General features: G+C 35.1%; 1 protein-coding gene across 1 annotated transcript in view; it reads left to right on the top strand.

Moving 5' to 3' along the window:
• The window catches only part of FOXP2 (forkhead box P2), a 396,567-nt gene that overhangs the window by 367,822 nt on the left and 16,245 nt on the right, over positions 1-12,500 (top strand). Inside the window, exons 16-17 of the mRNA XM_029924675.1 lie at positions 1,018-1,087; positions 1,861-2,024. Of these exons, the coding sequence (XP_029780535.1) occupies positions 1,018-1,087; positions 1,861-2,024 (234 nt within the window). The remainder of the gene's footprint in view (positions 1-1,017; positions 1,088-1,860; positions 2,025-12,500) is intronic.

The following is a 12,500-nucleotide window of genomic DNA, read 5'->3' as shown; positions in this document are numbered from 1 at the left end:
TTTGCATCGAAAAAAACAGTAGAGAACATGCTTTCTAGAGAGAGGAACCACCAGTATTTACACAATATTATAACCTGTACTAGAGCACAAAAGGCTACTTTAAAATAAAGCTAATGGTACAGACACTTGTGTTCCTGAAAGTACCCATTTTTTAATGAAGACTTTGTGGAAAGATTTTATTTAAAAACTAGTGATTTTGTGTCCTGATCACTCTTTTATTTTCCAGGCCAAACTGTATTCCTAGGACCTACCCTGCTTTTTCCCCAAGTATGTCAGCTGTATGTTCATTGTTATTAAGATGGTCAGGACGTGGTAGTGTGAGAAAATTACCAGCCAGGAAGTTGGAAATCCTATTTCTTTTTCCCTAGAGAATAAGGCTACCACACTTAAGTCAGAAATATAATAGAATATATTTTGTGCCTAATAAATTACCTCCAGGTAGCATTTTCCTGCTCCTCCAAGCCACGAATGCATTCTGTGAAAACATGGCTTTAATGTATTTTATCTACTATTGGCCCTTCACTTTTGATTTCTGTAGTCAAGTAGGTGCTAATTTCTAGATTCAAGAAATAGTTAATCCATTATGTTGTCATTTAATTAACTATGGTAATTTGTTATGTTAATTCATGGTGTTCTCAAAATTAACTATTAATTATGTCCTGATTGCATCGAATTTGTAATTGTGTTGTATATTTACATTTTGAAAATTGTATATGAATGCTGTTCTTCTTGGCAATGAAACCTTTACAGAGCCAGACACAGGGTTAGGGGATCCTCAAGCTCACGCCTCACTGTGTTGGTACATCATAGTCTAAAGTTTCTATACCCCTGGACCAAGTTGATAGACAATATGTAGAGAATTACATATCAGAAATCTATCACCTTTTTTCTGTGGCCTTTTACTCTGGACCAGTAGTGTGAGGCAACGGTCCAGAACATATTTTTTTCGCTAAAATTATTGATATCCACATATTTTCTATTTTGACTTAGAAATCATCTTTATCTGTTTTCTTCCAGAAGCCCAACCTTAGTAAAAAATATACCCACCAGTTTAGGCTATGGAGCAGCTCTTAATGCCAGTTTGCAGGTAAGAGCATCAAACACACTTTTCCATTATCCTTGCATTTGAATGTTTTGCCTTTGTTTGTTTGTTTGCTTGTTTTGCATGCCTTGTATTGTAGTGGGACTGTGATTGTTCTTAAGAGTTGGTTTATCATCCAAGTAAGTTGTAGAACCTAGTACTGCAGAAAGCACTGGTTCTAATTCAAGCTACTTTTGATGTGAAGAAGCAAGAAGGACACCCTGTGGCAAAATCTGGAACACTCGGTTTTCCTGCAAATGCTAGATTGATAGAAGCTTTTGCAAATGCATGTGGCTATGCATTAATATTTATCCAGGCTGTCATAAATGATTTCACATCATAGTGTTGGGGAACATGGTGCTTGTGGCAAAAACTTTAAAGTTTAATTATAATATATAATTTTTATGCAGAGGAGGCAAATGTCAGGACTTCTTTATTTTGAGCTAAGTCCTGGTCATTTTTAAAAAGCAGAGCAACTGCTTATATGTTGGGGTTTTTCACGACATGTGAGAATACAGCATTTCATTATGTGGAAGGCTGAAACATGAATGAAAAAGTTTGCTGGGTGAGCTTCTGTTTACATTTTCGCATCACATTTAATATTCTTGATATCTCTGCCACAAGTGGCCAGCTAGGAGTCTTTGTCCTTCCCACGCATTTTATTTAAATGCTTCTAAAACCTCCACATTGGGATCCGAACCCTTTAAAAGAAGATACATGTTCAAAAAAATATTTCAAAGGGCAGTTCCAGAGTTGTATTACCTTCTTCATTTCACTAGGCTGCCTTGGCAGAGAGCAGCTTGCCTTTGCTTAGTAACCCGGGACTGATCAACAACGCATCCAGTGGCCTGCTGCAGGCCGTCCACGAAGACCTCAATGGCTCCCTGGATCACATCGACAGCAACGGGAACAGCAGTCCGGGCTGCTCGCCGCAGCCGCACATGTAAGTGGGTGAGCGACCCGGTGGCGGGGAGGGCCTGTACACGCGTGCTTCTACGACTCAGTGGTCTTCTGAAGTTGCTGATGGCATATAAGTACAAAATACAATTCTAAGTAGAGTCCAACTGCCCCATGTTCATGGTATGAAAAAGTGTATCGAAATCAGTTTTAATGCATCTTTTAGATTCTCTCCAATGTCCCATAATTATTATACTAGCAGTCCTCTACAAATTCTTAGCACTACGAGCATTCTCTTGGGGGTACAGCAGGGTCTAAGATGAGTCTACATCTTACGGGTCATTATCACAGTTTGGTTTGTATGAGGCAATAAAAATATTCATGATGGAATAAGTTGTCGTAATTTTTACTACTATTACAGGTCTCTAAACCATTTATGAACTGTAGTCAAGATATTGCCCGTTTTTATAAACCGTAAAATGCAAAGTTTAACTGTTAGCCACAGTTTACATAGAAGCTAGTAAAGTGTAACTTTTTGCCTGTCTTATAAATCAGGGTAATTACATATTCAACTTTAATTACTGGTGCGTCTGTATTGGCAAGGTTTATATGTTATATTTTATGCAAGACTACGATTCCTATTAATATTTAGCAGCTAACTATATCATTAATTACTCTAAAATCTTTCCCCTACCATCTTTTTAATGGAGCTGAGAGAGTAGATGTATTAAAAATTGATGTATTGTGGATTTCAGAAATGTGTATGACACTTTAAAAAATGCCTGGCCTTATTCAATAGGCCAAGCATATCAGTTTCTTGTTTACTAAAAAGTGTTGACCTTGGTAGAACTTAGAATTCGGGGGAAAAATTATAATCTGAATAATGAAGTATACACACCATCCGGTTGTTAGGATGAGCCAACACTTACGTCCATACTTCCCAGAGTTAAACATCATATACTTCTAAATTTCCAGTTATTGAGGTAAGAATAGTGCTTTCTCTCATTTTTATATTTTCTTCCCCATTTCTGCATTAAATATCTAGTCAAAGACCCGAATGAGAAAAGTGGTCTTTATACAAGCCTATATCCATTTGACCTTTCCTAGGATCTTATTTTTGTTGACTTTTTAAACATTTTATTCTATTTGACATACTAATGTCTTTAAGATCATGAGCTTAATTGCTTTATAGCACTTTTACTCTATCACCTTTGCGAAAAACACACTGTGAACATTAATGTGTTTTATCAGGTTCCAAACCGTTACTTTTTCAAAATGGAAAAATTTGTCTTTGGGAAGTGTCTTTAGATGTATTAAATAATACAAAAGAAGTAATAAAACTCAAAGTAGAAAGAACATGAATATATGCTCTTGAGAGTAGGAGTACTCTAAAACAAGGGGAGTGAACCATCAGACAAAAGTTTCCATACCTCTGCTTTATCCTGTCAGCCAGGCAGCGGGTAGCTGGGGCCTTTTACTTTTAGTAGTTCTGCTGAGTGTGCTGGTGCTCGCTCTCTGTATAAAATGCTAAAACAATAAAACTTTAAAGAGCAAACAACAGTTAGATCCTGTTTTCCCCCTTTTAAAAAGGACTGATTTCAGAGAAATGAAAGACGCTGATAATAAAAGTGTGTAGGTCGCTGATATAACTCCCTGTGTTAATATGTAGTGGGTAGTGGTGGCCGTGCACCCTACAGAAAGGCTATGTAAAGAAGTGTACTCTTCAGTGTAAGTGTAATAAAATAAAAATGATTCAGTCAAATAGTTGGTTAAGCATTTTATTTTAAAACCTGAAATAGTTGGGGTGCCTGGGTGGCTCAGTTAGTTAAGTGTCCGACTTTGGCTCAGGTCATGCATGATCTCACAGTTCATGGGTTCGAGCCCTACGTCGGGCTCTGTGCTGACAGCTGGGAGCCTGCTTCTGATTCTGTGTCTCCCTCTCTCTCTGCCCCTCCCCTACTCATGCTCTGTTTCTCTCTGGCTCAATAATAAATAAACATAAAAAAGCAAGTAAATAAAAATAAAACCTGAAATAGAAATTGGGCTAAGCTGTGACATCACTAGTTTAGTTGTATTTTTTCATTTGGCAATTGCTATTTTAGACTCCTCATTTTATTATTTAAGTCAGTTTAATTGTGAAATATCTCAGCAAAAAAATAGGATGTATAAAATAATATATAAAAATTATAGATTTAGTGTCTAACATACTACCCCTATAGGTATATAAAACTAAAATGTTCATAGTCAATTTAGTGTATGCTTTCTGCCAATATGAATTAAGGCTTGTGAAAACTACTTAGGTGTATTTTCCATAGAGAGATATAAGGAAAGCTTCCCTTGCCTGTTGGAAGTAGATTTCAGAAAAGAAAAAATATTTGAGGAAGACCAAATCTGATCTTTTCCTAATTTCTATAAATTATATCGATTTTTAATAATCTTGCAAAATATTGAGTTGTCATCCATTCTTCGACTGTTTCTTCTATCATTAACTTTTGGTATATTGGACATCAAATATTATTGATGGCATGTCACTTCAGTATTCTCTATCTTCATCTTTCTAAAGTTTTAATATGCTTGTACTTAAAGAATGCTAAGCATTTTATGTACACTATGGGGCAAAGGAAAAATATTACCTGAATCTCTCAATCAAAATTTGGCTACGTATAATTAAAGTACTTTGAAAAATAAACAGAAGTGAAAGGATTGTTAGAAAATATTTCAGTTGCATATTTTTGTGCCCTGAAATGAAGCCATGGCACTTGTTGTTATTTTGGAAGGGAGTAGTTATACTGATGCAATTGTGAATAAGAAGCAGAGAGGCCTGCTGCTTTCGGTATATGGGCTCTAGTGACAGATCGTAGGGGTTCCAACCCCAGATTTAGCATTTAATAGCTGAGTAGGATTCATTTCTTTCCTCAGTTTTCTCAGCTGAAAATGAGGTAACTAATAATAATACCTACCTCATAGGGTTCTTTCAAGTGAAATGAGTGTCTAGAAGATAATAATTCCTTCCCATGTCCCCCACATAGTCACTAGCTTATACTACATCTTGTAATACCTTATTGTCACTCTAAATGAAATTTAAAATGATATTAAGATAATTCAAATTTTAATGCATTTTTAAGGTAGTCCATAAACGTGTGTTTAGTTTTCTTGACCATCTCTTTTCTTGTCCTCTCACCCCCTCTTATAATTCATGAAGTAAGTCAATCCAAAACGGAAACAATATGAGACAGAACTTTATGGTAGCAAGCAGGTTACATGGAATCATCAGGATAAGAGACCTTTGAGAAAAGAAAAGAAAAAAATATGTTATTTGAGTTTATAGATAATGAAGAGTTCAGATGAATAATACCAACCCAGAACAGGAACTCATGATATATGCCTAGAAAACATTGACTATTAGGTTTGACAGGAATTTAAAATACAAAAAGGAAAATAGACTTTAGAATATATGAAGTGGCAGTTAGTAGACTATTGAGTGTCTTAAATATCAAGCTGTGGTGTTTGTTTTAGTCAGTATGGAGGCTGTTCATGTCATGAGCTTGAGGTTCACATTCAGATCTGTGCTTTAGGAAGAGTAATCTGGAAGTGTGCTGAATGAAACTCACACATGGCGGGATATTCTGGAGTTGGGAGAGACTGAGAGCAGGAGATTAATTCTTGTGAAAGGTAGTACCTAACTTAAGTACAAGCCTCAGAGCGGAGAGCAAGGAATCAAAACAAAAAGCATTGTAGGGAAAAAAGACCAGATACAACAACCCCACTGAATGTTGGGAACAAAAAGGAAAATTAGGAAAAGTCATAGAAACTTTGGAAGCTCACAAAGAAAACTAGAAATTATAAGAGGACAAGCTTAGGAGGGAAAATTATGTGTTCAGTGTTTTTCTTGTTGAATCCAAGAACCTAAGTGTCCTTCAATTCAGGAAACTGAACCTTTTTTTGTTTGTTTGTTTAGTCTTTTTATTCAACTCCAAAATGGTAAAATCAAAATCCAAATAGTAACATAGTAGACTATAGAAGTATTCTCCTGGGATTGGTAGAGATGTTTTGAAGCTTTCAAAGAGCGGAATAGCTACAGGTTAGTGCTTCTTATATTAAGAGAATAGGAGATGTCAAATTATCATCTATACTCTGCAGTTTGATGCTCCATATTTAATAATTTCTCTTCACTACAAGTTTTACTCTTAGAAAGCCCTGAAGGAAGGCTTTTGCCAATTTAGTGCATTCGTTTTGGATTCACTACTTGCCTTTCTGCCTTTTCCTTTTTTGGCTCTTCCATCTCCTTTCCCTTACCTAAATTCTGCCTTTTCTTAAGAGTCTAGTCCTGTTTTCCCAGGAAGCTTTCCTGAGGAACAGTGCTGTCAGGACCTACCCTTTGCTCCACACTTTTGAAGCGCTTACTCCACATACCATTTTCTGGAACTAACAGAGCCCGTGCATGAACTCCTCAGCCCCAGCTGAAGGACAGATACTATGTTTTGGACGTATTGCACTATATGAAACCTCCAAAAGGCTAAGCCATACAAAGTAAGCATTTGGTAACTATATGATGATGATTATGAAGAGTCACATGGAAGACGCGTTTACGTGAAATGGTTTGATTTCACAATGTAATCCCTATAAGAGGAAAGGCCAGGATTCTCTTAGAACTCTGAAGACGAAGGGAGAAAAAGGGATTTTTAGGAAGGAGGAGGGATAACTAAATATAATGTTCATCTTTATGAGGGAGTTCAGACATTTTTCTAAATATTGGTAGAGTATGCTCGTGAAGTTTTATTTTTAATTTTAATTCTTTAGCTTATATGTATTTTATAACTGTTCAAATTTATCTGAATAGTAAGGAGCAGGCCCCTTCACCTCATTCGTGGTTATCTTCTCAGATCTTGTTAAATTTTATTTATCTTGTTGAAGGTGAATTAAAAAAGAAAAAAAGTACTGAAATTAATGCATTATTAATCAGATCGAATATTCAAGAGGATTTTAGTAAAAACTAGGAAAGGTTAAAGCCAGGTAGAATAATAGAAATTCTACATAGTAAGTTTTTAAAATTTGTTCTGACTCTTTTCAGTCAAATAGATTTTTAAAATCTGTATTTTCTACTACTATCATCAGAGTTTTAGAATCATTATGGTCTGAACAAATGTAAAGAATGCTTCCCCTTGGGGCTCCTGGGTGGCTCTGCTGGTTAAGCTTCCAACTTCGACACAGGTCATGATCTTACAATTCTGTTCATGAGTTCTGTCCTGACCTCTCAGAGTCTGGAGTCGTCTTCCATTCTGTGTCTCCCTCTCTCTCTGTGCCTCTCCTGCTCATGCTCTCTCTCTCTCTCTCAAAAATAAACATTAAAAAAAAGAATACTTCCCCTTAGAGTCTGAGCTGTGTATAATTACAATTTTAGAATACTCTTCCCTTATCCACCTCATGCCAGTATTTCCTGCTTACCGACTTCTCAGAGTTCTATAGAATATGGATAAAAATAATTTAGATTCTTATTTTATATTAATGTTTGCCTCTTAAAAAGACTACTTATTATTACTTATTATTGATACTGTGTTCAAGTGGAAATAATTTGAACTTACTCCCTTCTCCCATGAGTTAGATGTAACTGAATGAAAAGATCAGAAAACATTTGGAGCAGAGCTGGAAGGTGAACTCATACTGGTAGAGTCAATCCATTTCCTGTCTCCTTCCAAATCTGAAGCAAAAAGAGAAGTTTATTGATATAACTACCATATTTAGTTCAACTTGGTTTTATTTTTAACTAATCAGTTGTTTCTCCTCGCTCTCAATATGTTGGTTCAACTTTGCTTTATTTTTTTCTTTTGAAATCTTTTAAATGAGATTCCTATTTTTGTATTTTCAAATTTTGTTTCTAGAGATCAAAATCAATGTTCTTCCTGGACTAGTTTTATATTGAGGCCATTAAGCACAAAGCCTTCCATTGTCATGGTGTTTCCCCTTTCTGATTACTAGAGTCTCCTACTGTTGAGTGTTCAGATCGTTTCTTACCTGCCAATCCTGAATCTTCTTAGCCTCTATGTCATTTCAAAGTTCTACTTGCTAATATTCTATATTAGTTGCAGGTGATTATTATTTACTTCCTCTTATTAAAGCCAATATTTGAAGTTTGAGAGTTAATGATCTTCCATATAGAGTTAGAATGTTAATAGGGTTCCTATAAGAGGAGAAAATAAATCTGTTGTCCTTAGAAGCCAAAAACTTTACAGTAATGAAATCAAAGGGTGAGGCATCACATAAAAGGTGTCATGTAGTAGTGTTTCAAGACTTCAACAGGGATCACATTAATCTTTTTGATTAACATGTTGAACATGTATTCTACATGCCCCAGAACTTTCTATACACTGTATGCCCCGGTCCTCTCTACAATATCCTCTGCTTCTTGAGAACCTCACTTGTTACATCATTCCAATGAGAAACTTCAGCCTCTCCTGGCAATTATAATTTGCAACCAAAGAGCACTAAAAAGGACCTCCAGATTCCCATTTTGTGAAACAATATTGAAAATCTAATATAAATCATGAGTTGTCATGGAACATTATAAAGATATTCACGTATATAATATTGCCTTGCTTCCTTCTATTCTAGTTGGCTGCCTTAAAATTTAAATTTCACTTTGTAGGTACATGCAGAATTTGCAGACCCTACACTTTAAGTTGGTGACATTTTATATAAAATCCCTGCAGACCTTAGATCTCTCTGTGGACAAAAGCATTTAAAATTAAAGTGGCTCTGTATTTCAGAGGAAAGCGGTTGAAAGTGACTGACAAGTTGAGCAAATAGAATGCTCCCTCTCATTGTTTTCATGCCTGTTAAACCTGCACTATTTTTGCTGATATTTTGGATCATTAAGAGACATTTTGAAGCTCTAAACATAAAAGCTTTATTTCCCCTGGTTTTGCTTTACATATGATTTTGCAGATTTTCTAATTCACAACTTTCAGTCACCTTTAATTTTTTTTGTCCTAACATTTCTGAACTTCCTAATTTTCATTCTGACTTAATTCCCTTTTTATTTAATCTCTAAACTTTTCATTAACTTTGCTAGTTAGCTTTGAGATCTCTTTCCAAAGTGATTGTACAGAACTTATGATTATTCCAGCTCTTTATCATCTCATCTTTTTTTTTTAAGTGCTACAAGTATGGCTTCGTGGCTGCTGTTCTTTTTTACATTATTCCAGTCCCCATATGTGGCACTTACAACTCATTCTAGTTCCTCTTAATAAAAAGATCCTCCCAGAGGTACAGAGCCTTCAGCTAAAAGGTGTTGTCTCCCTACCGTGCCAATTGTGGGAATTTGTGGGTTCCTATAGGGTTTTGAAGGATTTTTATAGAACTATACAGATGATATCTGACATCCATGGCTTGAATCCCCACCATTTAGGCAAAGTGTGTCAGAAAACTTTTAGCTGACACTGTTGTAGCTTACTGCTTCTATTTCATATCTAAAGAAGATACCTTGTTAGAAGGAACATCTTCATTTGCACTAACACTAGTTGAGCCTTAGAAATTTCCTTTCTCTAAGGGTCAAAATGTCATTGACTGCATTGTTAGAAAAGGAATATTGCCATGCTATATTAATTTCTTCCTACTTCTACTATCAGGGTAAAATGAAGGTTTTAATATACCTGTATGGTATTTTATTATCTTCAGCTTTTGACATAAGGTTTGGGAAGTGGATGTATATTTGGTGACTATATGTATTTTATGACCAAAGGTATTTGTTACACAACATCAGCTATCATTTCAGAATATTTCTTAATGAGAAGTTACTTCCCATGACGAAAAATTGTATTTTAATATATGTTAAAATTATATGTATTTAAGTATTTTATCAGAATTTAAACTTGATCATTAACATAAGTACCACAATGTACTTGAATATTTTGGCACCAAAAACCACAGTTTAAAACTTTATCTCAGGGTTTCTATATTCCATAAGCAGTTTCCATCATTAGGATTAATGAGTTAAATAATTCATTTAAGCAACAGATGATCAAATAGTCTAATATAACTAGTAAAAACTAAAGTTTTTTTGTTTGTTTAACACTATCTTAATCTTTGAAGACTAAAAATGGAGTAACATCATCAAAACATTTAAAAGTCAGAAGTAACAGTATTCAGTGGTCACGCAATATTACCTTACTATAGAAAAATTTGCACTTGCAACATTAAATTTAAGATATCTTTTGTTGGGACACCTTGGTGGCTAAGCCTGTTAGGCATCTGACTCTTGATTTTGGCTCAGATCATGATCTCACAGTTCATGAGATTGAGCCTAATGTCGGGCTCCACCCTGTCAACAGAGTCTGGTTGGGTACTCTCTTTCCCTCTCTCTCTGTCCATCCCTCACCTGTTCTCTCTCTCTCTCTCTCCAAAAACTAAATAAATGAACATAAAAAAAAAAAGAGTCCTTCTGTTACTTAGCATATCAATAAAGGACACAATGCACTAGATTTAGAACAAGAGGTAAATATTGGCTTTACTCCCTATTTCTATCTCGTGATCAGAACCAACAGAGTGTAATTTAACAGAGTTCAGGAGAAAACTGAACATTGAGTCAGCACTACAGTTTAATTAGAGCAGAGGAATAGTTTCAGGAGAGCAGCCTGTCTCCCAGATTAGACAGACCTAATGGCATGAACCATATGTAATCCTGGGGGGCAGCAATCTCTGTAGAGATATGCAAAAGAGAGCTTCAGGAGCCAGCAGTGGATGGACAGCATCCCATCAGGCAATGTAGCAAAGGGAAATAGACTGCAGAAAATAGACCAAAAAATGGGTGAGCCACATCAGGGGGCCAGGGGCGGGGTGTGGGGCAAGATAGCCACAGCCACAGGTCCCAATTATTGGACTTTGAGGACAAAGTCCTCAAGTCTTCCAGAACCCAAGTTATCAAGGAGGGAATTAGAAAGGAACAGTGATATACATTTTGTGTATCTTTATACCCATCCTGACATTTTTGACTGAAACTTAGCCCAAGAAACAAGGCAAACATAGTTCTTGGATGAATGGTTCAAAGGAGTTCTGGAGCAGCCTGAAAGCTCACTTAATGACTGAGTACCAAGATATAATTTAGATTTTCTTTTATTTCACTGGCCAACAGATCAGAAATATAAAGATCCTTAGATCCATAGGTGGATGTTTGTTGAAGGTTTCCATTTATTAGACAAAAGTTGATTAGTACCAATTATATCTCAACATGCAACTAGTTTTAATTCTGAGATTGGGCAAAATCTATCTGTACTCATCAAGGATCAAAGTAATTACAACTGTATTTTCATTTTATTGTAGCTGTTTGGGTCACATCTACTACTTTTATAAAATAAAATTCTATTTTTAAAAATAGAATGATAAATCATAATGAATTTTGTTGTTATGTTTTTTTAAGAGCACTTCAGCAAAACTACCTGAAATCATTTGGGAGTGAGCCTTCAAATCATGTAAAATCCAGTTCCTTTAAACAATGTTGCATAAATTTGAATAAATTTCAATATAATGCTGAAGGTAAGGGCAAGAAATCGTAGAGAAATCTTGATATACATATATATGCATACAATTTATAAAATTTCATTTTATTAACCTTAATCCACCTTTCTGTTATATTTCTTAGAACTTCTATTGACTTTAAATGGAACTTTGGACCTCCATCTCGGGGGCAGATCCATTGGGATGTAGGAGAGAATTATCAACTCCTTTCTTAAGACTGGTAGTGTGTCTTCGAAGAGAAACTTTTATTACTCTCATCTGGAAGCAGTACTCCTTTGTAATCAAACAGTAAATGGCTGTGAGTTTTAGATGACAGATTAAAGGAGATACTCAGATTTATTAACTACTGTAGGATTAAAGTTATATTCTGACCTTAAAATGAAAAATTAAAATTCATTTGTCAGTTTATTTTTAGTCAAGGTGAACAAAGGTACAGGAAATTTAGCAGGGCATTTTCTAATTATATTCTGAATAAAACAGGTAATATGTGGCACATATGGAATGAGGAATCATTTGTTCACTCCAGTTGTTCTGTCTCTCTCTTAATGGTTGTACATTTCTGGGAGGAAGAACAGTTTTATTTTCATCAAAAGACAAGCAGAATTTTTATTTGTTGAAATGAGGTAATAACTGGAGTAGTGGTGGCAGCTATGTGCAAACTCCTTCCAATCTAAACAAAGATAACTCAGACAACAGTAAAACTTTTGTGGTAAATCCTATTTTAATTTACAGAAGAGAAAATCTTGAAAAATGATAAACTGTAAAAAATTAAACTATACTAGTAAATATCTCTTTTATAATTTCTTTAGTAAATTAACAGCTAATTCATCAGGCCTCCTGGCTTTAATTATATGGCCTTCATATTGACTTTTGTAAATAAGAGAATTAAAAACTTCTCTAATGTGTGTTTAATTTAAGAAATAGAATCTATATTTTGGCAGAAGAAGGATTATTATATCAAAAGAGTAAAACCTAAATATAATTAAGTAAACAATTTCTTAATGGCCGTGTA

The sequence above is a fragment of the Suricata suricatta genome, chromosome 2, assembly GCF_006229205.1.
Source record: "Suricata suricatta isolate VVHF042 chromosome 2, meerkat_22Aug2017_6uvM2_HiC, whole genome shotgun sequence".
Taxonomy (NCBI): Eukaryota; Metazoa; Chordata; class Mammalia; order Carnivora; family Herpestidae; genus Suricata; species Suricata suricatta.
This window is presented reverse-complemented; position numbering and strand designations above follow the sequence as displayed.